This window comes from Hyla sarda, chromosome 1 (genome assembly GCF_029499605.1).
Source record: "Hyla sarda isolate aHylSar1 chromosome 1, aHylSar1.hap1, whole genome shotgun sequence".
NCBI lineage: Eukaryota > Metazoa > Chordata > Amphibia > Anura > Hylidae > Hyla > Hyla sarda.
Genome location: NC_079189.1, coordinates 524,477,861 through 524,505,357, shown reverse-complemented (window position 1 = coordinate 524,505,357; position 27,497 = coordinate 524,477,861). Strand labels below are relative to the sequence as shown.

The window sequence follows — 27,497 nt, the reverse complement described above, 5'->3', positions numbered from 1 at the left end:
CAAATGGCCCTTTTCACTCCTCAGTGTCTCCAATGTAAATGGGGAGCAGGTGTTTTAAATTTAGCATTATCGCTGTCACACTCTATAATATCAATATTCTACAAATAAATAAATAAAATATTTTCTATTGCTGCATGCAGAATTGTCCAAACTTGTTAAATTATAATGTTTTTGACATTGAACGATGTAATCTGTTCCAAACAAACCATCGTTTGTTGAAACCATCGTATGTTGAGGGATCCGTGAAATGTAAAGTATAGGACGTAACACTCGCCTGTCCCTGCCGCTGTGGACCGTCACCGCTTCCCTGGATGTCGCCCTCCATCGCTTTCGCCGCGTACCCGGGGTGTTCCCACCACTCCGGACATCTCTTCTTCCCAAGGATCCTCGGTCTCCGTCGCCGCCATCACGTCACTACGCACGCCACTCCTATTGGATGACAGGATGGCGTGCGTAGCGACGTGATGACGACGGAGGAGAGTGCCGGCGATGCAGGGGATCCTGAAGAGGATGCTCTGGAGCCCCAAGGACAGGTAAGAGACCATCACCGGAGCACACGGGGCACCGTAAACGGCTATCCGGCAGCAGCTGAAGCAGTCTGTGCTGCCGGATAGCCGTTTATGCGATGGCCCCAACATACAAAAGCATCATATGTTGATGCTACCTTCAACATGCGATGGCCTCTGAGAGGCCATCGCATGTTGAAATTATCTTATGTTGGGGCCATCGTAGGTCGGGGGGGGGGTCACTGGGGGGGATATGTGTTTTAAATGAATGACATACATAAAAACATAAAAGAAATGTATTGAAATATTTTCAGTGTGTAAGTGGGGAGTAAAAAATCCTATTAATAGGATCCAGTTATAGGATGTAAGAAGTAAAACAAATGCAAACACTGCGAGATCGGCGTTCTGCACATTCCCACCACTCTGTACTTACTCTTCCACAAGCACGGTCATGTGGTTATGTGTTGCCATGTAATACCAATAGCAGTTTCTAATTACCTGCTCCACAGCTCTCTGAAACAAATGTTAATACTAGACATGATGATTATGGTTTGTATATTTTTTTTAGACACCACCCTCTATCACATCATTGACCATATATTCTGTAAGGCAATGAGCTGATTAGGTATTTGCATCTGTTTTTGCTGTAAAAAATTGGCGGTATATTATCTGCATGAGTTTACTGGGTTGTGCTTTAAGTGACATTCTGGATAATTGCATTATTTTTTATTACTCTGGACCTGCTATGAAGAAAAAAAAATGATAGTAGCTGACACTCACTGCTCTGAAACTCAAAGCCGCTTGAAGGGGTACTCCGGTGCTAAACATCTTATCCCCTATCAACAGGATAGGGGATAGGATGTTAGATTGCGTGGATCCCGCCGCTGGGGACCCCCGCAATCTCTGCTGCAGCACCCCCGTTTTTCAGCTGCACAGAGTGAGGATCGCTCTGTGGCTGATGACAGGCAGTGCAGGGGACGGAGTATTGTGACATCACGGTTCCGCCCCCTCGTCATGTCACGCGCTGCCCCCTCAGTGCAGGTCTATGGAAGGGGGAGTGGGTTTAATGCTGCCGAGACTGGTGGTGGGACCCCGGCTGTGATTGACAGCCAGGGCTCGTCGGCGTTCTCCTGCAGCGCATCATGCTGAGCAGGAGATTGCAAGGACATATGCATATTTGTGCTAATTAGCTAGCAACTTGGACATATGCATGCATCCTGGGGTGGGAAGGGGTTAAAGGAGTAGTCCAGTCAAAAAAAAAAAGTAATTAAGTATCAGATCATGGGGGGTCTGACCACAGGGACCCCCGCAATCTCCTATCTGGCTCTCAACATGAATGAGCTGTGTGACTATGGCACAAAGTCCTGGCTGACACGGCCCTTCCATGCAGCTCTATGGGAGAGCTGAAGATACAATGTTCGTTCATCTATGGCTTTCCCATAAAGATTCTTGCTTCTTGCCCCTTTAACTATCCTAAGTTTTCTTTAAAATGGATAACTCCTTTAACATTGTGTAAAGCATTACAATTACTCTGTCTTTAGGTAGGTAGCCTCAACTAAGTTGCCAGTGAGGTTCAGATTAAAGTTAAAGGGGTACTCTGGTGGAAGACTTTTTTTTTTTTTTATCAACTGGTGCCAGAAAGTTAAACAGATTTGTAAATTAAAGAAAACTAAAAAAGGGTGCAGCTCACAACCAAAAATCTGAGGATAGTTTGATTAAGTACCGGAACCCACCGGGCCAGAAAATATCAAAATAGAGTAAAGTATAATCACTCCTCAAAGATTTCACCTACAAAGGTGCATAATGATACTTCAGAAATTCCAGATTGTTAGTATATTTATTTTACATAAAATAACAGTAAAAAAATATCCTGGCACTAAATGTAGGAATATACCACCACTGGGCCCTAGTGGGGATATTCACACAATATCTACAAATTTAAACATCGATAGTGATTATAAAAAATACAAAAATATAATCAATCCAATAATCCGGCAACCTAGTGGTTCAGCATCTGACAGCTCAGTATACCTGCAAACAATAGGTGGTATGTCCAGAATTTTTTTTATATAGATATATAAATGGTCCGATCTCAGCTGAAATCAAAAGACTGATGTGATTCCAGTATATAACAAAATATCAGTCTGTGTATCAAACTGTCGCTGATTTCAACAAATGCATCACTGACATTAATGTAGCGATCTCACCAAATCCTGGGACTGCCAGATGAATGCTGCTGTGATGGCTTGCTGTAATAGTGCGGGCAGCGATGTTAGGGCTGTCGCTCTTTCAGGGGTGCGCTTGGCATAGCGCTTTTGTGTACCAGCCGTACTCCCCCTCTGCGGTGAACCAGCAGGTGCAGTGTTGATGTATCATGGCGTCCCTCGTGGTGGATGAAATCCTTGCAAGGATAGTTTGCTCTCAGCTGGTCAGTGAAGCAGTTCAAAGACTCGGACCGGACCAATGGTGCAAGAGGCAGGTGTCCAAGTTGATTTATCTGAACCAGCAAAAAACACTGTGCCGTATTCACATTAGGTGAAAGTCCAAATGATGCTATGGTGCCTTATAGGATTATAATCAATAGTCTTGACGCATTTCAGGGTACTATAGCCAGTAATAGCTTGACCCTTTCTTCAGTAGGGATAAAAGATATATACTACAGAGGAAATGCTTTTCTTGTTGGATTTCTTTTCTGTCACAACCACAGTGCTCTCAGCTGACACCTCTGTCCATTTTAGGAACTGTCCAGAGCAGCATATGTTTGCTATGGGGATTTGAGAGAGCACTGTGGTTGTGACAAAAAAGAAATCCAAAAAGAAAAGAATTTCCTCTGTAGTATACAGATTTTTTTTTTATAGAAGTAATTTACAAATCTGTTTAACTTTCTGGCACCATTTGATTAAAAAAAAAAAAAAAAGTTTTCCACCGGAGTACCCCTTTAATGTAAGTTCCCCTGTGGGTGGGGCTGGCCAGTAAGTGAGTAACTGACACACAGTTTGGAAGAGTTTCTTCAAAAATAGATCCAGAAAGCTTTGCCAGGGTTAAACCCCTTACATTCTGGTGATCAATCATATATATCATATTCTTCATTAGCAAAATGTACTTATTTTAGTAATGACGTTACGGATTGGAAAGACCACATGATTATTAATAAGTCGTCCTGTTTCCATCTTGTACTACTAATTTTCGGATTGTGAATAATGTCCCATAGAGCTAAGAAACAAGGATAAGGGTCATATGTCTGGATACAAAGGTATAATTAACTATTTTCCTTTACAGTAAATGAACAATAAGACACATTACCTCATTTTGCATTGCATAATTTCCTGCATTACTTCAAAGCATAAAGTTCAGTTTATTTAAAAAATAAAAAAAAATCATAATGAGCCATAATTATTATAAGGGTGGCTATTTGCACCAAAATTGTGTACACCTTAATTAGTAGGTTGGACTTCTACCGCACTGTAGAATGTAGTCTGGGTTAGCCAATAACTCATATGGACAACTTACCTTTTTTATTATTCAGATTTGCTTTTATCCTACACACCTTAATATTTTTGCATTCATATAATATTTTACCCCCCTAAAGTACTACATCCCTTCATTTACCCTGACATTTCTTCCCCTGAGGGCTCTCGTGTAATTGACAGAGTAAACATTTAGGAGGTTGGGGTTATCCAGGGTGAGGTAGAGTAAGGTTCCAGTGTAGGGCTGCTCTTTTCAGGGTGATCGCCCCCTTCCACAGACTTGTATTGAGGGGGCGTGGTGTGATGTCATGAGGGGGCGTGACCAACCCCCGCAGCATGCACACACAGCATCCGGAAAGGGGTACTCCGATGGAAAACTTTCTTTTTTTTTTATCAACTGGTGCCAGAAAGTTAAACAGATTTGTAAATTACTTCTATTAAAAAATCTTAATTCTTCCAGTACTTATTAGCTTCTGAATACAACAAGAAATTATTTTCTTTTTGGAACACAGTGTTCTCTGCTGACATCTCTGTCCATTTTAGGAACTGTCCAGAGCACCATATGTTTTCTATGGGGATTTTCTCCTAGTTCTTAAAATGGACAGAGGACATGACTGTGGTCATGATGTCAGCACAGAGCTCTGTGTTCCAAAAAGAAAAAAAAATCCTATGTAGTATACAGCAGCTAATAATTACTGGAAGGATTACGATTTTTTAATAAAAGTAATTTACAAATCTGTTTAACTTTTTGGCACCAGTTGATTAAAAAAGAAAAAACGACCGGAGTATTCCTTTAAGGCCAAATTTTAGAGCAAGATGTATTACTTCCCTATATGCCCACCCCCACCAACTTATCTATAAAGCATTTTTGTATGGCTAACCATATGTGATTGAGCTTGAACAGTGATTATTTGTCGTGTTTGGCTTTCACACACAAAATTATTTAGGTAGATTATTATTTATTTTTTTGTAATTTTAATGAAAGTAATTGTGCTTCTAGGTTTTGGGTTTTATTTGAGTTAGGAGGTGCTGATTTTTTCATGTTATTTTACGGGTCCACAAGCCACAAATTTAACGTGTATATATATATATATATATATATATATATATATATATATATATATATATATATATATAACGGCGTTGCCCGGTTTTTCCTTCCTAATCCTTGTTGGGGAGGAAAATGGAGGAAGCTTTTGACTTCATATCCCGTCCTCATATATTGTTGCCATATCCCGACCTCCAGTCCCGGCCTCCAGTCCCGGCCTCCAGTCCCGTCCTCCTGTCCTGTCCTCATGTCCCGTCCTCCTATCCCCTCCTCATATCCCCTCCTCCTATCCCCTCCTCCTATCCCGACCTCCTATCCCTTCCTCATATCCCGACCTCCTATCTCGACCTCCTATCCCGGCCTCCTATCCCGTCCTCCAATCCCGTCCTCCAATTCCGTCCTCCTATTCCATCCTCATATACCGTTCTCCTATCTCGACCTCCTATGTCGAACTCCCATTCCGACCCGTAATTTGTGTACCAGGTATTGAAATATGTCCAGCCGTACGGAAGTTATGTGGGAACATACATTTCCCATTGATTTGCATGGGACTTTAAACAAAAACCCAGACCCTCACAAATGGGGGTAGTTAAGGGTTAAATTAACTATCCTATATTTTAAGTGGAGATATAAGTAATATGTGACCAAGTATTATCGAAATATCTCCAGCTGTTTGGAAGTTATGCAGTAACATATATTTCCCATAGACTTGTATGGGACTTTAAACTAAAACCCAGCCAATGGGGGTGAGTAAGGGTTAAATCACCTATCCTATGTTTGTTGTAGACATATAAGTAACATGTGTGCCAAGTTTCATGTTAATATCTTTAGCCATTTGGACGTGATGCTGGAACATACACACATACATACATAAACACATACATACACACATTGAGTTTTGTATATATAGATTATATATATATATATATATATATATATATATATATATATATATATGTTAATGTTATGGTTTGTGAATATATATAATATATGGTTTGTGGATATATTATATATATATATATATATATATATATATATATATATATACATATATATATTACTTTAATGTTGGGGGGGGGGTGTCTTGACGCGCTGGAGGAAACGGGAAACTCCTGAGCGGATCTGAGCTTAACAGGCGCTCAATTTGGTAATGGGAGGCAAATCACACAACAAGGCTAAGAAGCACTCTCCTAAAGCTACTGCGGATCTGCCGGGTAACATTACGAACTTTTTCCGCCCACTAACGGTGGTGAACAACTCACCAGATGCTGCGCGGCCTGCGCTCACTTCCCACAGTGAGGGAGATCCCACCGCATCTCGCACAGATACAGCCTTGGCATACAGCAAGGCAGGGACCCGCTTGCCTTCCACACAAGGGACCGCTGACACTACCACAGCTCGGCCCCTGATGGACGAAGCCCAGCTGCAACGGAAACTGGACGGCACAGTAAATCCCACTGCTACCCCACTTGATCAGGCAGACTTCCCAGCTCTGCAATTGCCAGCAATACAGAGTGATGGCCCGCCATCCTCACATCCTCCTCTCTTCCAAGCTTGCCAGCTTGAGGATATGCAGCACATCATCAGACAACCACATTCCTATGCTATGGCTGCCACCAGCCCTCATTTGCCGCCATCACTGACCTCTCCACCTCCTATGCCCAATGCTCCATAGGAAGTGAATGTACTACCCTCCACTACCTGTCTGTCAGGTCATGGCTCCACAGCTGCTGCAGAACAGCTTCCCTTACCTGCTTCACCTAATGATTCTCTACCTGCTCTCTCATATTAAAATGCAGGATCAGACTGACACGTGGCAAACGGTTACTAAACGCATAAAAAAGAAGATGCAACAGAAGCTTCTATCACAAAACACTTCTCATGTCTCATCGTCTAACCCTGACACTCTCCATCCTGTTCCTGGTCCCCCTGGTCAGAATGTACTTGATTGGTCTGAAGCAATGGACTCAGATGCCTCAAATTCGGATAAAGGATCACAAGACTCCTCAACTGATAGCGAAATTCCGGACTAGTGGTGTGAAAGCCCCCCGGCTAAAAAGAAGCTGTTTAAAACCCCAATTAAACACCTTCTGGCCAGGCGCCATATGTCTAACTGATCCTCCTCAGATGACTCGCATACCCAAGTCGGGGGTTCTCCCAACCACTCTTCTGTATCTAGGGGCTATACCTCTAAGAAAACGCCATTGCATCCCTCATCTCACTCTTCACTTCATGGATTGCCCTCACCTGAACATGCAGTACTTCCCTGAACTACAGGCGCTATTGGCACTTCTCCCTACAAAAACCGATATGCTATCACTGACGTCTGATCTAAAAGCGGCATGGACACAAGATTTACAACCAGTGAAAATTACTGTTTCCCAAATACATTTTAAGGTCCAGGAACTCGAAAACTTTCGTTCTTCCACCACCTCTCAATTGCAAGTTCTTCATGACACTACTAAAAAAAACTGGTCATTCAACAATCTATGAACATTGAACACATGGACAATAGAAATAGGTGGAACAATATATAAGAGTCAAGGGACTCCCTGAATTGGTTGCTCCGCAAGCCTTACCAGAGACACTTCAGAAACTCTTCCGTGAAGTTCTGCAGAAACAATCCCATAAAGCTTGATAGGGCCCATAGAGCCCTCAGGGCAAAGAATACTGACCCCAGAATACTGAGGGGCGTTATTTGTTGCATTCACTATTTTCTTCAAAAGGAAGAGAAAAGCACGCTCACTCAAAACTCTGAGTAACAATGGGACTCCAGTACAACTGTTCCCTGATCTATCTATTCTTATTCTATACCTGAGAGCTACCTTGAAGCCTCTACTGCTAACTCTTCAAAATGCATAAATCGTATATAGATGGGGATTCCTCTTTGCTTTGATAGCGAAACATGGTGACACTATGGCTACCCTACGCCGACCAGAGGATCTGTCAACATTCCTGTCGACATTTAAACTCCCTCCGATCTCTTTGCCGGACTGTGAACTCATGTTCTCTCTTACTACACCTATGCCTGCCCGCTTTTCCTCTCATCCTGCTGTAGCAGACAGTCGCTGGGCTGAACACTTCTTGGAAGACAAAAACACAAAACCTGATAAATTGTACTTTGTTTTTTATTTGACCAATGCTTCTCTCCCTTAGGTGATGTGATGCCCTAATGGCCTTAAAGGGGTATTCCAGGGAAAAACTTTTTTTTTATATATATATATATATATCAACTGGCTCCAGAAAGTTAAACAGATTTGTAAATTTCTTCTATTAAAAAATCTTAATCCTTTCAGTACTTATGAGCTTCTGAAGTTAAGGTTGTTCTTTTCTGTCTAAATCCTCTCTGATGACACCTGTCTCGGGAAACTCCCAGTTTAGAAGAGGTTTGCTATGGGGATTTGCTTCTAAACTGGGCGTTTCCCGAGACAGGTGTCATCAGAGAGGATTTAGAAAGAAAAGAACAACCTTAACTTCAGAAGCTCATAAGTACTGAAAGGATTAAGATTTTTTTAATAGAAGTAATTTACTAATCTTTTTAACTTTCTGGAGCCAGTTTTTTCCTGGAATACCCCTTTAAAGATACACCTATTGCTAAATTATTTGGATCTTAATACTTGAATATGTAACTATGCTTTTGCATTTAGTTTACCTTGACACTGCATCTTATCTGGAATTTCCAGTCTTCAGTTATCGTTTCTGTTTTTGTCTATGCAATCAAGGGTATCCTTAATCACCTCTCTAATATGTTCTATGTATGGAGCACCTTCTAAGGGCCATAAGCTCCAACCCTGATATTAAGGGTCTGCTCTTGCCCTCGGTACATTACAAGTGTTCCGCTTTCGCAGATGATGTGCTACTTTATATTCCTTCTCCTGTGACTACTCTCCCTTCCCTACTGTCCACCCTCCACCAATTCTCTGAATATAGTAACTATAAACTGAACCCCTCTAAGAATGAGGACCTGAATATAAACCTTGCCCCTCACATTGTTCACCTTCTCAAACAGACAAACCCTTTTAAATGGCAGTCACACTCCCTTCATTACTTTGTTATTCAGGTCCCAGCTGATCTCTCCGACTCCTTCCAAATCAACTTTCCTCCTTTATTGCTCAATCTTAAATCGGCACTGTCAGATACAAAAACTTTTGATATGTTGTAAAGCATGCAAAACCAATAGGTTTTGCAATTTCTTTCATTAAAAATTTTTCAGTATTTCATATGAAAAAGCCAGTCATACAACTGCCCCCCTATCTGCTTGGACACATACTAGTCCTGCTGTGTCCATGCATCATCACCTATGTCATGGACACACTTCCTTGATTGACAGCTGTAAGCACAGGGCTCACAGCTGGAGGAAAAATCCTCCCACTGTCAGTTTGTGTCCCGCTACTGTCAGTGAGGACAAGCTGGGAGTTGTAGTTTTGCTAATGCTAGGGTAGATGTGAGCAGACAGCATACTGAGGGAGGGGGCGGAGACCTGCACAGTGAAGCCATGCCCCCTCCCTTTGAGAGGAATTCAGACAGGTGAGCTAAACTAAAAGTGTAATAAAAAAATAAAGTTAAACACGTAAAAATTAGACGTACATGGTCAGGATTAGGTACTGAGTGCTATATTTAAAATAAAATAAAAATTGTTGGATCTGAGGGTCACTAAATGGGATTGCAAGGACTTCTCATGGTTGGGACATATAAATATCTTCAAAATGAATCTCCTTCCACGCCTGCTGTACCTTTTCTCCTGCATCCCCACACATATTCCACGCACCTTTTTTAGGGAACTCTCTACCTTGCAATCCAGCTTCATTTGGGCACGTAAACGCCTACAACTAGCTCAACATGTCTTTCACAGACGCAAATCGGACGGGGATCTTGCTCTCCTGAATTACCTCCTGTACTACCTGGCCGCAGTTCTCTCCCGTGTTCTGGACGGTTTCCATAGCAACCAGGATAAACAATGGGTGGCCTTTGAGAACCAAGTGGCTAATGTAGATCCTAAATCCCTACTCTGGCTGCATCACACCCCTACTTCCTCCCACCCTTCAGATGCCCTGCCCCCGATAATGGACGCCATAGTTAAAGCATGTTTAGTATATTTATCACACATGTCCTTATACACCCCGGTCGAACCTCTCACCCCCATTTTTGGTAACCCTGATTTCCCACCTGCGCTCTCATCTACTTCCTTTCTTGTCAGGAGAGATGGTCATTTTTTTCTCTTCCTTGCTGTCTAACTTAGGTCTGATATTTCTGTCTGATATTCTTAGTGACTCTGCGCACACTATTCTTCATATGTTTCAATATACTTAAATCACCCACTTCTATCACTCTAGCAAACACACTCTCTCGTTTCACCGAGACCTTACCAAATTTGAGTGCCTATGTAAATCCACCTGTCCGGTTTCCCACGTTATTAGCGTATTATATACCCTTCTACTAGAAATGTCCACCACGACCCCACTACCATTTGGTTCTTCATGTGAGAAGGAAATAGGCCACCCGCTGTCTGACTGTGATTGGTCGCATATCCTGACCTTGTGTCATAAGACATCTGTCTCCAGTAAAGCACAGGAGACTAATTATAAAATCCTGTCTACATGGTACAGGGTACCGACCTTGCTGTCACGCATATACCCATCCCTCCCTGACAATTGTTGGCTATGTGGTCGCCCTTGTGGAAACATGTCTCATATTTGGCTTACATTTCCCAAACTGGATCTTTTCTGGTCCAATGTTTTGGATGTGACCCTTAAACTTACTTCCCTATCTCTGCCTAAAAATCCCTCTCCGATATTATTATCTATATTCTCTCAACCTGTGCCACGCCTGGGCTCCACAATTGCTCACTTCTTACTAATTGCAGCCAAGACAGTAATATCCCATAACTGGAAATCAGAGAACCCCCCCCCCCCCCCCCCCATCCTTTTCTGCTTGGCTAACCAAAGTTTTGCACATCTGCCATATGGAGGAACTACTGGTTGATTCAAAACGCCAAATGGGAAAATACCACGCTGTTTGGGCCCCTTAGTTGACGTTCTTGTCTTCACAAGAGTTTGGAAGCCGCCTCCATCTGGAGACTCCTTAGATAATTTTCAGTTTGTATGTCAGCTGCCTTCCACTCTCCCTCAGTAGTTTACTGTCCTATGTGGATCAAAAATAATATGCTTAGCCCACGAGGTAAGACTTTTTTCTTTTTTTAAATAAAATGGAAATTCAGTCCTCAGCAAAACCCCTATAAAAATATAGTATCTGGATGGATGTCTGTTTACCCAAAGAAAAGACAATTTAATATATATATATACATACATATATATATATATATATATATATATATATATATATATATATTTATTTATATTTATTCCACAATATAGGATATCTTAAATATATAAAAAACCATAGCGTTTCCCGCAGGGCCCTACTGTAGCGCGGACGGACAGTTGTATCGGGCCCCACCCCCCCCAACACTCTCATTACAATCAATATGACAGACGAAAGGGTCCATCGTATTACGCACCAAGGAGATCATATCAAAATTACACACCAAATCACCAGTGGAATCACACACAATATCACAATTCACGGCCCAATCAATTTCACCAGCACTCTCCACGACCACACTTTCAGAATTACAATCAACGCAGATCACCAAACCCACAATATTCTCGGCATCACCCTCCAACTATTCACTCACAAATGTCCACACAACCTCATCAGAACACAACACCATTGATGAACAGCCAGATTTCACTACCAATAGCTTCACAACAATCAGTCCAACACCCACAATCACTATCACAAATGGAATCACAACAGACAACAGCATTCCAACTAACGACACAAAAAAAAAGAGGATATGTAGGAGAACAGGAAGAAAGGGACAATCACAAACAACCTCCAACAAAGATAGGAAAGACTCAGTAATTACTACCCCGAATAATATTATTGATCTTAGTGATCACAAACTCACAGTGGGACAACAATCTATATTCAACAAGGGGCTGAAATTTGCACCAGATTATTCTCTAAATAAGTTTGACACATTCATTGGACTAGAGAAGTTTACTCGTTATTTATGTTTGAAAAAATATTTTTTGAGACATCCCCTTGAACAAATTGAAACACCATCCAAATATACCCATACAAATTGTAAACCAAAATCTTGGTTTTATCCCAAGACAAAATTGGGACCTGACCTTATGTCCTTTAAGAAGTCAGTAGAACATGACCTGAGATCTCTCCAGTATTCTAAACCTAAAACCTTTAATATATCATTGAAGGAGAAAAAAGCTATGCAGGAACTCCAGTCCCTGTCGGATGTAACTATCCGTCCGGCAGATAAGGGCAGGGATGTCGTATTGCTAAACACGAGTAATTATAACACTGAATGTCTGAGACAGTTGAACGATCCAGTTACATACAAAAAGTTAGATGCAGATCCTACTACCATTTATAGTTCACACCTACATGATTTATGCAAAAAGGCTCTTGAAGATGGATCTTGACCGAGAGTGAATCCAAGTTCATGCTGGGCACCCCAGAACGTTTACCAGTTTTTTATTGTCTACCAAAAACACCCAAAAACTACTATAATCCACCCGGGAGACCAATTGTGTCTGGCATCGGCTCCATTACATCAAACCTTTCACAATACGTTGATCGTTTCCTCCAACCGTTCGTTCAGAAAACAGATTATTATTTAAAAGATACGACTCAAATTATTAGTCTATTAGAACACATGAACTGGTCATCAGACTATATTTTAGCCACCCTCGACGTAAGTTCATTATACACTATAATAGATCACGATTTAGGTATTGCTTCAGTTAAAAGATTTTTAGAGAAAGGCAACATTCAAAAAGAACAGATTGATTATATCACACAAGCAATACTATTTATACTAACACATAATTATTTTTACTTCGAGGGGAATTTTTATTTACAGTTAAAAGGAACGGCAATGGGCACCAGGTTCGCGCCGAGTTACGCCAACCTGTTCATGGCGGCGTGGGAACAGGACACCATCACCGCCATACTCGGCGCGAACCTGGTGTTCTGGAGACGTTATATTGACGATATCATTTTAATTTGGAAAGGTGCCCAGGATGAACTCGAGGAGTTCATTGTCGGTCTGAATGCCAACAATTAAAATTTAATATTCACTTCTACAATAAGTAGGGAGAAAATAGAATTTCTAGATTTGGAGATCTTTTCTTCGGATTCCAGATTAGTGTAAAACATTTACCAAACCTACAGCCTGTAATAGTTATATTCAATTCAATAGTTTCCACCTACCGAGGTGGCTAATAAATGTCCCCAAAGGACAATATAGACTATTAAAGCGCAACTGTACCACAGACATCCATTTTCAGAAAGAAGCTTTGACTTTAACTACTCAATTTTTGGAAAAACAATATCCCGCACAAATACTGGAGAGATCTCTGAATCAAGTTAGGGACTTGGACAGGATGTCCTTTTTTATACCAAAAGAGAAGGACCAGGAGACCAGTGATCAACAACCCAAGTTAATCCTCCCATTCAATACCAATCATAAAAAAAGTTGAACAGATCATTCTCAAACATTGGCATCTAGCACGTAGGGATATACTAATAGGTGATCTGCTTCCCCTTAGGCCTCAAATAGTCTACAAAAAAGCCCAAAATTTAGGGTTAACTTTAGCCCCATCGATTAAGAAACCAAGTGAGAGTAAGAAACCCCAAACCTGGATGTCTACCCAGGGCTTTTTCAGGTGTGGCAGTTGATCCAACTGCCACACAACGGAGGGACCAAGGAAGACTCAGGAGATACACTCTACTGTAAATTCTTTTAGATTGGGGATCCCAGATTTAATCACATGTTCGACTAAGGGAGTATTATATCTCTTAGAATGCAGTTGCCACAAGCAATATGTGGGCAGAACTAAAAGGGCTTTAAAGGTACGCATTGCTGAGCATATATATAATATCAAGAGAAGTTGCCCAAAACACCTACTATCACATCACTTTGCACAATATCATAACAGGGATCCCAAAAGTCTGTCGTATGTAGGGTTACAAATAGTGAGACAAGATTGGAGAGGGGGAAGCTTTCTTATCAAAATGTCGAGGATGGAAAGCCAAAAAATATTTGAGTTTGAGTGCCTGGAGCCCAAGGGCCTCAATTCAAATATGGAGTTATTTGGATTTTTATAGGGGGGCCTTCGCTGAGAAATATATTTTTTTATTTTATTCATTTATTTTTATTTTTAATTTCATATTTATTTTTATCATTATTTTTATTTTATTTTCTTTCATTGTTCTGGTTGTGCTACTCTTGTCATTTCTCCCATTTGTAAGACAAATATTAATTATAGTGTAATCTACCAATCTGTTAATCCACCACTAAATCATATAGAGAATCCACTACATGTTTTAAGGAAAACCTTAGAGATGATCCACGCCACAATTAGCATTTATCCCATTTTGGATTGTGGGTGTGATCCTAGTAAGGGTATAAAAATACACCTCCAGTTCATTTCTCTATACACCATTGAAGAAGGGGTTTTTAATTGTGCTCTGACACCCCGAAACGCGTCTGGTGACTGAATTTGAGACTTTGAACTTCAGTGTCAGTTCACACTACAGCTGCGGCTTCAAAGCATTTATTGGACTGTTGCATCTGAGAGACTATATCTCTTATCCCATGGACCTGTATTGCTACTTATCAGCTAAACCGGTATCCAATCCTCCTCTGTGAGAACAGTGGGGGACATGTATCATTATTTGTGTATGGTAGAAGCAATTTACCCCTTTTCCTGAATTCTAAATTATGTGCAGAAGCGCTAAATTTATAAATCAAGCGCAATGAGCTTCATAAATTGCGGGTAAATATAGTGATCTCCTCAATCCACTCTTTGGAAAATAGAATCGATGATTTAGAGCATCTTGCTACGTTAAGTCCAAGATGGCTTATATTTGCGCAAAAAAACAGCTCTTGCGGCAAAATTTTTGTTGTAAAGGAAAAGTACGCAGTTGATAAATCCATGCGTACTATAGATGTCACTCCAAGGTACCCTGATTCGGCCACATCTGGAGGATATTCTCTACCAAAACGTGCGCAAAAAATGCGCAAAAAAAGGGCTTGCGCTAAATTTTGCGCAAAAAAAATACACACAAAGCAGGGGGAAAATCTTTGATACATGTCCCCCATTGTCCTAATACAGTTGGAGTTCTACTTTATCTGCACATCATCTGAATACCTGTACCCATGGTATCCGGCGCTCATTACAATATTGAGCGCGAACCACACTATCCAGCGTTCATCCGGCTCCCGTACCAGGCCAGCTGACTTGCCGTCAGCTGACTTTGACGTCAGACGTCAAGTCCGAGCTCGCCAGCAAATAACGTCTGCACATTGTGCAAACAGCACGCCGCCCCGGCTGGAGCGTATCCGACTACCATCCATCTGTCTCGTCAGCGGTGCGGTGAGTGGCACAGCAGTGCCAGATATGACATTTTGATTTACAGGCATTCTCGGTGTGGAGTGAACCAACCGACTTTGTATCATCATTACTGTATTGCCTACACAAATTGCCTATTTAAACTGGATTATATCACACCTGTACCTAGGACTTTGTATTCTTTTCTCTAGGACATTTGCACTATTTTTAAGGACATTTGCAAGATTTTTTTACAGGATTAATTTCACAGGATTGGAACCATCTACCAGACTGTCACTATATATAGGACACTTTCCATTTTTTCTCCTTTTTTCTTTGTTTGTATAGGGTCATTTCCTTTACAGGTGATATATAGAGATACGTATCAAAACCTTTTTTATGTTATTTTTAGACACACTACCATATCCATAAGTGTGTCATTTTATGCAACAACCATTAGATTACGAGATATAGTAGCTGCTATGCTCATGAGAATTATCATTCTGTAGTGATACACTGAATTGTTCTTTTATATTTGAATTTTAATACTATATTGCGCTACCGTAGGGCCCTGCGGGAGACGCTCTGTTTTTTTTTTATATATTTAATATATCCTATATTGTGGAATATATATATATATATTAAATTGTTTTTTCTTTGGGTAAACAGACATCCATCCAGATACTATATTTTTATAGGGGTTTTGCTGAGGACTGAATTTCCATTTTATTTTATCTAGTATTATTTTGTTCTCATAGGGTGAGAACATTCAGTTAACCTCGGACTCCCAACAGCGTGAGCTGCACATTACCTTTATACATACCCTATTTTTTTCTTTTTTGTTCTACCCTGAATAGTATTCCTCACTCTCTTTATTTCCTTTTTCACGATTTAAGCTTCCTTCGAACGCAGGGCATATGCATACACCCTGCATCCTGAGTCCTTAAGGACACAGGTCGTACAGGTATGCCGATAGGAATTTCCGTCTCCAACGCCAGCACCACCACAAATCGATTGCCGCAAATCGTTGGTCAATTTAGATTAGCAATTTTCGGCGATTCCGGGTCATGCGGGTCTCCGGTGACCCGGAAAATACAGGGGATCGGGGCTGTCTGACACAGCCCCAGTCCCCGTGAAGGGATAGCAGTGAGTTGGCATGGGTGCCACCCCTCCTATCCCTGCAATTGAACAGTCAGAAGCGACAGACCAATTGCAGAAGCGGGGCGGAGAGGTTAAAGTTCAGAGCCCCCATTCTGCCTACCCATGGGTGTCCGGGCAGAGCAGGGGAACGGTGGAACTCACCGATCCAGGTCGCGGCGTTGGCTGTGATGATGTCATCCGACAGCGGCGATCCTGATGCATTGGCGACGACGATCTGGATAAGTGGCCTGGAGGTCTGGAGGACCACAGTTTAGAGTCTCTAAGCTGTGGCCCTTAAGATCTTGCAAAACTACAAATCCCAGCATGCCCACACAGCCATTTGCACACTCGCTCCATGTGAATGTACAGGGAACAATCACACGGCTGGGGGTTTACAGTGAGTTTTTTCCTGCAAATTTTCCGCCGCAGCTCAAACTCCCAGCGGGAAACTCGCTGTGAACTCCCGCCCGTGTGACTGTACACTACACTACACAAAATAGAGGATAAAACACTACATATACACCTACCCCTACTCAGTCACCCCCCCCCCCATAAGAATTAAAAACGTCTGGTACGGCACTGTTTCCAAAAAGGAGCCTCCAGCTGTTACAAAACAACAGCTCCCAGAATTGCCAGACAGCCATTGACTGGCTAGGCATGCTGGTAGTTTTGCAACTCCTGGAGGTGCCCTGTTTGGGTCCGCCCCTTTGCATCCGGGTCTGCCCCTGTGCAAATCCCTAATTTAGGCCTCAAATGCATGTGACGCGCTTTCGGTTCGGAGCCCTGTCGTCTTTCAAGGCAACAGTTTAGTGCCACATATGGGGAATTTCCCTTCTTGGGAGAAATTGCGTTACAGATTTTGGGGGACTTTTTCTCCTTTTACCCCTTATGAAATAGAAAGGTTGGAGTCTACACCAGTATGTTAGTGTAAAAAAAAATATAGTTTTTACACTAACATTTTCACAAAAGGTAAAAGAAAAAAACAACCCCCAAAATGTGTAACGCAATTTCTCCTGAGTACGGAAATACCCCATATGTGGGTGTAAAGTGATCTACGGACGCACAACAGGGCTCATGCACCATGTAAATTTGAGGCCTAAATTGGTGCTTTGCACAGAGGTGGCTGATAGTTGCAACGGTTCTGACATAAACACAAAAAAAAAACACCCACATGTGATCCCATTTTGGAAACTACACCCCTCATGGAACGTAACAAGGGGTATAGTGAGCCTTAACACCCCACAGGTGTTTGAAAATTTTTCATTAAAGTTGGACGTGAAAATGAAAAAAAAAATGTTTGACTAAAATGCTGGTGTTACCCCAATTTTTTTTTATTTTCACAAGGGGTAATAGGAGAAAAAGCCCCCAAAATTTGTAATCCTATCTCTTCTGATTATATAAATACCCCATATGTGGATGTAAAGTACTCTGCAGGCGCACTTCAGGGCTCAGAAGAGGAGGAGCTCCATTAGGCTTTTGGAGAGAAAATTTGGCTGGAATTAAAGGCCATGTGCATTTACAAAGCCCCCATGGTACCAGAACAGTGGCCCCCATCATGTGACCCCATTTTGGAAGCTTCACCCCTCTTATAATGTAATAAGGGGCGCAGTGAGCTTTTACACCCCACTGCTCCCCTTATTACATTACGCCTTATTACATTACGCCCTCCATGAAAATGAAAAGTTAAATTTTTTATTTGCACAGCCTACTGTTCCAAAGATCTGTCAAATGCCAGTGGGGTGTAACTGCTCACTGCACCCCTTATTACATTCCATGAGGGGTGTAGTTTCCCAAATAGGGTAACATATGGAGGGAGGGCACTGTTCTGGCACCATGGGGGCTTTGTAAACACACATGGCCCCCGACTTCTATTCCAACCAAATTCTCTCTCAAAAAGCCCAATGGCGCTCCTTCTGTTCTGAGACCTGTAGTGTAGTTCAACTTCAACACAAACCTGTCAAACACCTGTGAGGTGTTAAGGCTCACTATACCTCTTGTTACGTTCCTTGAGGGGTCTAGTTTCCCAAATAGTATGCCATGTGGGGTGTTTTTTGCTGTTCTGGTACCATGGGGGCTTCCTAAATGCAACATGCCCCCCAAAAACCATTTCAGCTAACGTCTCTCTCCAAAAGCCCAATGGTGTTCTTTCTGTTCTGAGGCCTGTAGTGTGCCAGCAGAGTACTTAACATCCACATTTGGGGTATTTCCTTACTCAGGAGAAATTGTGCTTCAAATTTTGAGGTCCATTTTCTCCTATTACCCCACGTAAAAATGAAAAATTTGGAGTAACACCATTTTAATGTTAAAAATCTCATTTTCCACGTCCAACTTCAACGCAAACCTGTCAAACACCTTGTGGGGTGTAGTTTCCCAAATAGTGTGCCATGTGTGTGGTTTTTTTTTCTGTTCTGGCACCATGGGGGCTTCGTAAATGCAACATGCCCCCCAAAAACCATTTCAGCAAAATTTGCCCTCCAAAATCCCACAGTTGCTCTTTCCCTCTTGAGCCATGTTGCGAGCCCGCAGAGAACTTTACGTAAACATTTGATGTATTTCCTTACTCGAGAGAAATTGGGCTACAAATTTTGCATGGCACCTCAAATCCACTTCAAACTTAACTGGTCCCTGAAAAATTCAGATCTTGAATTTTTCGTGAAAATTTTGAAAATTGCTGCTATACTTTGAAGCCCTCTAATCAAAAAGTAAAAACATGTCAACTTTATGATGCCTACATAAGGTAGACATATTGTATTTGTGAATCAATATATCATTTATTTGGAATGTCCATTTTCCTTACAAGTAGAGAGTTTCAAAGTTTGAAAAATGCAAAATTTTCAAAATTTTCATGTTGAAATGGAATGTGTTAAAGTAGAATATGTCACAAAAAACTGTCTTGGAATCAGAATGAAAGGTAAAAGCATCCCAGAGTTATTAATATATAAAGTGACAGTGGTCAGATTTGCAAGAAAGGGCTGGGTCATTAAGGTGAAAATTAGCTGCGTCCTTCAGGGGTTAAAAAAAAAATATATATATATTATGTTAATGTTGTTGTTTGTGGACCCGTTAACTAACATTTGAAAAAAAAAATGTATATATATATATTTTTTAAATGTAGTATCTGCTAAATACTTGTATTATTTTCATTTTTTAGCTCCACCGCCTATATCGAAACGCCGATCTCTTTTAAACAGCCCTGATGATTCACCAGATATTGCTCCAAGCAGAAAACGAAGACTACGGGGGCAAAAAGATTATTATACCCAAATGAAGGATAAACTTTCACAACTCGAAGATCAAGAAGACCAAAGGTACTGTGCTATCTATTAACCCATATAGAGCACCACTTTTGTCCATGCAACCCATTACAGCAAATATACCTTTAAATGGTGTATTCACACATACAGTATTCTGCACAGATTTGATTTGCAGGATTTCATGCACAGGATTTTATGCTGCAGATTTTAATGTAAACTAAATGACTGAATACAGCTTCAAATCCTGTGCTTCAAATCCTTTGCATCAAATCTGCACAGGATAATGTACATGTGAATGGACCCTAAAATAGTGAAAAGGGGACTTTTCAACAGTGTGCAGACGGTTTCTCTTGCAGCTGAAGGCCAAATATTGACTTCCAGATCTACCATGTACATAAGCCTATTAGACCCTACCAGGCCTCCATGTCTGTCAAGGTAGATCTGCTTGCATAGCACTGCATTGATCAGAATAAGCAATCTAATGATTGTTTATTAAAGTTACCTAGGGGGAGGCTTAAAAAGTGTATAAAAAAAATAAATGTTTGTCATCCCTCTTTTCCCATAAAAAAAAAAAAAAATGTGATTTATTATTATTATTATTATTAATTTTTTTTGGGAGGGGGGGAGGGGGATTGCCATCTGCGGGAATGTTAACCACTTAAGGACCAAGCCCATTTTAACCTTAAGGACCAGGCCAATTATTATAATTTTTTTCCTTTTTTCCTCCTGGCCTTCTAAAATCCATAACTCTCTTATATTTCCATGTACAGACCCATATAAGGGCTTGTTTTTTGCTTGACCAATTGTACATTGTAATGATTCCTCTCATTTTACCATAAAATGTACGGCAAACCCCAAAAAATATTTTTCTAGGGAGAAAATTTTAATGTAAACCACAATTTTGCACATTTTGGAGGGTTTTGTTTTCACACTCTACACTTTACGGTAAAAATGACATGTGTTCTTTATTCTTTGGGTCAATACGATTAAAATGATACCCATGGCAAGATACTGTTATATTTATGTACCGCTTAAAAAAAATCTAAATCTTTTTGTACAAAATCTAAAATCGCCTTATTTTGACCACTTATAACTTTTTTATTTTTCCGTATATGGGTCGGTATGGGGCTCATGTCTTGCGCCGTCATCTGTACTTTTTATCGTTATCACATTTGCATATATAAAACTTTTAGATAATTTTTTATAATTTTTTTTTATAAAATGTGACTAAAAAGCAGCATATTTGGACTTTTTTTACGTTTACGCCATTCACCGCATGGATCATTAACATTATATTTTGATAGTTTGGACATTTAAGCATGCAGTGATACCAAATATGTTTATAGAAAAAATAATCTTATGCTTTTTGGGGGTAAAATGGGAAAAACTGTCAATTTTTATTGGGGGAGGGGATTTTTCACTTTTTATTTTTTAACTTTTTATTTTTACATTTTTCAACTTTTTTTTTTTATCACTTTATGTCCCCATAGGGGACTATCTATAGCAATCATTTGATTGCTAATACTACTGTTCAGTGCTATGCATAGGGCATAGCATTGATCAGTGTTATAGGCTATCTTCTGAGATTGAGCAGACCAGAGCAGGAGATGCCGGGAGACGGATGGAGGCAGGTGAGGGGACCTATGTCCGCCGTTACAGATGAACGGATCCCCGCCGCAGTGCTGCGGGCGATCCGATCATCTATTTTAACATGCGCACTGCCGCAGATACCGTAATCTGTACTGATCACGGCATCTGAGGGGTTAATGGCGAACATCCGCGAGATCGCGGATGTGAGCCATTAGCGGCGGGTCCCCGACTGCTAGCAGCCGGAACCTGCCGTGTATGAAGCGAGCAGCGCTACGATGTTCGCGGTCATACACAGGAAGTAAATGTATGTCCTGGTGCGCCAGTACCACCGCACCAGCATGTACATTTATGTCCGTGGTCGTTAAGGGGTTAATATTAAAACATTACATTATATACACCTTGTACAGTGTAAGTGAAAAAAAAAAAAACTAAAACAAATTAATTGATGATTTTTGGTCTCATTGTGTATTATAAAAAAATGTACGGTAATAAAAGGCAATCAAAAAGTCCCACCTATCAAAATAGTACTTACAATAACTAGAGCTCACAGTGCAAAAAATTACCCTCACACAGCCCTGTAGAGAGGAACATAAAAATAAGCATAGGTGTCAGAAATTTTTTTTTTAACCCCTTCAGGACCAGGACAATTTTGGCATTAATGACCAAGGCCCATTTTTCAAATCTGACCTGTCCCACTTCATGTTGTTATACCTTCAGGACACATATCAAAGTGATTCTGAGATTGTTTGTTTTTTCATGAAAATGAAGTCAGCATTTTTGTGTGAAAAACTCCAAATTTTGGGAAAGAAAATCATAAATTTAGCATTTTTCCAAATTCCAGATTCTCTACTTTTAAGAGAGATAGTTATTTGACGTAAATCAGTTATTAATTCACATTAACAATATGTCTACTTTATGTTGGCATCATTTGTTAAATATTGTTTCATATTTTTTAGGATGTTATGGAAGTTTGGCAGTAATTTTCAAAATGATAGAAACAATTTCTAAATTAGATCTGTTTAGGTACCAGTTCAGTTCTTAAGAGGATTTGAGGGGCCTGTATGTAAGAACCCCCTATAAATCACTGAATTCTAAAAACTGCACCCCTGCAACGTAATCAAAATGACATTTGGGAAGTGTATTAACCCTTCTGTTTCACAGAAATTAAAGCAAAGTGGAAGTGGAATTCAAATATTTTTTTTTTCTTTGCAAATATGCCATTTTGCTAAATTTTTTCTTCAACACAATGGGTGCTCACAGGGAAATACAACTCAATATTTTTTCCCTAATTCTGACATTTAGAAATATCCCATATGTGGCCCTAGAGCGTTACATGACTCACGCACAGGCCTTAGACATGATGGAGAACCGTGTGGATATTTTGTAAAAACCTTATCAAGAGGCAGGGGACTTTGGGTTCCAAAATATTTTAGCGAGAAAGATTGATGTTTTCAATGATACCATTTTGAGGTATATGTGACACTCTGGTCGCTTTTTATTCCATATTTTATGAGGTGTTAAGAATTTTAAAAAAAAATGGTTTGTTCTTTAATTTTTAACTGTCATTTTTCATGCAGTATAAATGACAGTATGATTATGGCGATACCTAATTTATATACGTTTTTTATAGTTTATCCCAATTACATCACAAAAAAATAAATTTGGTTCACATTTTTTTTTTGAGTGTTACCATATTCTGAGAGCTGTAACTTTTTTTTATTTTTTACCAATGGATCTTTCGGTATAAGTAGCTGTCTGTCATTTTGATCACTTTTTAATACATTTTTAGTGAGGCAGGAGTACCAAAAAGCAGTAATTTTGGCAAGATTAAAATATTTTTTTTTAGGTGTTCACCATGCAGTATCAATGACAAGGTAATTTTATTCTGCAGGTTGGTACGATTATGGTGATACCTCATGTATGTACTTTATTTGATGGTTTATTACTTTTACACTCTAAAAACAATTTTGAAATAAAAAAAAATCTTGTTAGTGCATCGCTATTTTCTGAGAGGTGTATTTTTTTTTTTTTACCAACATTGTTGTGTGATAGCAACTTTTTTTCTGTGAGAAGTTGACGTTTTTAATGGTACCATTTTGGTGTTCATAGGACATTTTGATCACATTTATAAATTTTTCTTACGGCGTTCATCGTGCAGGTTGAATGTCAGTCTTATTGCTTGGGTTGTTACGGAAGCGGCTATATCAAATATGTGGGTATAATTTTTTGGGGGAGGGAAATGGAGATTTTGTATGTTTATTTATTTTTATTATTTACTGTATTTATTTTTATTTTTTTACTTTATTTTACTTTTTATTTTTTTTTACTGTCCCACTTGGGGACTTGACACTTATAATACATTACAGTACAGAGCTGTACTGCAATGCATTATCACATTATGCAGCTGTCAGTGTTTCACTGATATGCAAAGCAGATCAGACTCTGCCTCGTGCAGAGCCTGATTGGATTCTGTAGCCAGGGGCTCACATTGACTGAAGGGGTTAACTGTCAGGATCGGAGTGCAGCTCCGCTCCTGACAGTTACGGCAGGTGCCAGTTGATATGCAATCGCTGACCCCCACCGCCAATCACCACCCGCGGCGCCGTGATCGTGAATGGAATTATATATACGTCCATTTGCGTTAAGTCACAGTCAACATGGACGTATATACGTCCGTTTGCGGGAAGGGTTTAAGCATATATATTAACCCCTTCATGATAATTTGTTTTCTTTTTTTGCTTACTTTTTTGCTCCTATCATTTTAAGACCCATAACTTTTTTATTTTTCTACTGACAAAGGTTTGTTATTTTTTGTGTGACAAGTTGTTCTTTTCATTATCGCACTTTTATATGATAAAATAATGTATTACGTAGCCAGAAAAAATAAATATGTAAGGCAAACTTTTTAAAAGATATGTAATTGTGCTATTTTTGTGGGACTTTAATTTTATTAGAGTTCACAAAACAATAAATTTGACATACTATCTTTATTCTATTGTTAACTATGATTCCAATTATACCAAACTTGGGTAATTTTTGTTTAGTTTTAAAGTAAAGGAAAAAAAAATTGAAAACTTGAAAAAGAAAAAAAAAAGTTTGTTCAAAGCCATGTTCTGACCCCTATAACTTTTTTATTTTTCCACCTGCGTTATTTTTTGCGACATGAGCTGTAGCTTTTAACGGTACATAAATAGAAAGAATGAAAAACCTTGTTTCTAGCACTAGTTTGTGTGAGTGAACAGAGGCTCCACTCCGTCTCCAATAGTAATCAGCAAAAGAAGCAATTCACACTTGACAACTGAATGTGTTTTAGTAAATGCTTTAGTAGTTTAACTTCTTAGTACAAAACAAGGAGAATTCTCCACTTTTTAGAAGATACAAAAATTACTTCACCCACACTGCTCACTAATAACGTCCGACAGTCCTGGTTCAGTAACCCGTACAACTTCACCCCTTCATGGGCATAGCAGAGCTGATCCTCCTTCCTCTCACAAAGGAGTAGACAGGTGAGTGTTTGCCACACACTTCTGACGTTTCGGAGGACACAGCCCCTTTCTCAAGTTCTCACTTGGTTTTTGTGGGCATGTTGCATTTATAAAGTCCCCAGGTTGCCAGAACAGCAAAAAAAGACACATGGTATGCTGTTTTGGAAACTACACTCCACAAGGAACGTAACAAGGGGTATAGTGAACCTTAACACCTTACAGGTGTTTGACAACTTTGCATTGAAGTTGGACGTGAAAATGGAAAATTTGATTTTTAACACTAAAATGATGGTGTTACCCCAAATTTTTCTTTTTCACAAGGGGTAATAGGAGAAAATGGACACCCAAATTTGAAGCCCAATTTCCCCTGATTAAGAAAATGCCCAATATGTGGATATTAACCCCTTAAGGACCAAGGACGTACCGGTACGTCCTTGGTCCTGCTCTTCTGATATAACGCGGGGTTACACAGTAACCCCGCGTCATATCATGGCGGGCCCGGCGTCATAGTGAAGCCGGGACCCGCCTCTAATAGCGCGCAGCGCCGATCGCGGCGCCACGCGCTATTAACCCTTTAGCCGCGCGCTCAAAGCTGAGCCGCGCAGCTAAAAGTGAAAGTGAAAGTTCCCGGCTAGCTCAGTCGGGCTGTTCGGGATAGCCGCGGCTAATCGCGGCATCCCGAACAGCTGACAGGACAGCGGGAGGGCCCCTTCCTGCCTCCTCGCTGTCCGATCGCCGAATGACTGCTCAGTGCCTGAGATCCAGGCATGAGCAGTCATCCGGCAGAATCGTTGATCACTGGTTTCTTATGAGAAACCAGTGATCAACATAGAAGATCAGTGTGTACAGTGTTATAGGTCCCTATGGGACCTATAACACTGCAAAAAAAAAGTGAAAAAAAAAAGTGAATAAAGATCATTTAACTCCTCCCCTATTAAAAGTTTGAATCACCCCCCTTTTCCAATAAAAAAAAAAACACAGTGTAAATAAAAATAAAAATAAACATATGTGGTATCACCGCGTGCGGAAATGTCCGAATTATAAACATATATCATTAATTATATCATTAATTTTGCGTGCGCGCAAAAAAATTCCAAAGTCCTATTCAATAAGTCCTATCAATGCAAAAATGTTACCGTTAAAAACTTCAGATCACGGCGCAAAAAATGAGCGCTCATACCGCCCCATACACGGAAAAATAAAAAAGTTATAGGGGTCAGAAGATGACAATTTTAAACGTATTAATTTTCCTGCATGTAGTTATGATTTTTTCCAGAAGTCCGACAAAATCCAACCTATATAAGTAGGGTATCATTTTAATCGTATGGACCTACAGAATACATATCAGGTGTCATTTTTACCGAAAAATTTACTACGTAGAAACGGAAGCCCCCAAAAGTTACAAAACAGCGTTTTTTTTTCAATTTTTTCGCACAATGATTTTTTTTCCCGCTTCACCATAGATTTTTGGGCAAAATGACTGACGTCATTACAAAGTAGAATTGGTGGCGCAAAAAATAAGCCATCATATGGATTTTTAGGTGTAAATTTGAAAGAGTTATGATTTTTAAAGGCAAGGAGCAAAAAACGAAAATGCAAAAACGGAAAAACCTCCGGTCCTTAAGGGGTTAAGTGCTCTGCTGGCCCACTACAGGTATCAGAACAGAAGGAGCACCATTGATCTTTTGGAGAGAGAATTTTGCTGAAATTGAAGTCGGGGGCCATGTGCATTTTCAAACTTCCCATGATGCCAGAACAGCAGAACCCCCCCACGTGACACCATTTTGGAAACTAGACCCCTCCAGGAACATAACAAGGGTTACAGTGAGTACTTATTCCTCACAGGTTTTTTGAACAGTAGGCCATGAAAGCTAAACATTAGATTTTTAATACTAAATTGCTGGTATTAAAGAGTACCTGTCATCAAACCATATTTTCTAAACTAACTCAGATTATATTCCCTAACTTCTCCAAACTCCCTTTCTAACCTTTAATTTTTTTTTCCGAGCTTTAAAAAGCTATGTATCTTACCTTTCCCCTTGCTCACATTGTGTGAGCTCCCGGAAGGAGAAATTGGAGGAGACCAAACTAACTTTTTGACTTGCTCAGGGAAGAGAGCAGAGCCATCTATTGGCCATTTTTTTTATCACATTAAAAACATATAAAGGTTAAGAATTTCAACAGCAAGTAAATAGCAAAGTGTCTTATAATTACATAAAGAACAATATAGTAAAAGTTTAGTTTGGTGCCAGGTGCCCTTTAACCAAAATTTTTTTAGTAGTAAGAGAAAAAAAGCTCCACAAAATTTGTAGCACAATATCTCCAGAATAAGGATATACCCCATATATGGCAGTAAAGCACTATGCTGGTGCAAAACAGGGCTTAGGAGTGAGACAGCACCGATGAGATTTGAGGCCTAAAGTGGTGCTTTGCACTGCAATGGTTGAGGTTCTGACATAAAATCTAAAATAAAATAAAAACACAGAAAGTGACCACAATTTTGAAACTACACCCCTCAAGAAAGGTAACAAGGGGTATAGTGAGTACTTATACCTCACAGTTTTTTTGAACAGTGAGCCATAAAATGAA

The 27,497-nt window shown here is 40.1% G+C and overlaps 1 protein-coding gene across 6 annotated transcripts in view; it reads left to right on the top strand.

Moving 5' to 3' along the window:
- XRCC4 (X-ray repair cross complementing 4) overlaps positions 1–27,497 on the top strand; it is a 463,477-nt gene that overhangs the window by 304,786 nt on the left and 131,194 nt on the right. For all 6 annotated transcript variants that reach the window (XM_056538968.1, XM_056538978.1, XM_056538935.1 and 3 more), the window contains one exon: positions 19,731–19,887. In XM_056538968.1, coding sequence (XP_056394943.1) covers positions 19,731–19,887 — 157 coding nt within the window. The remainder of the gene's footprint in view (positions 1–19,730; positions 19,888–27,497) is intronic.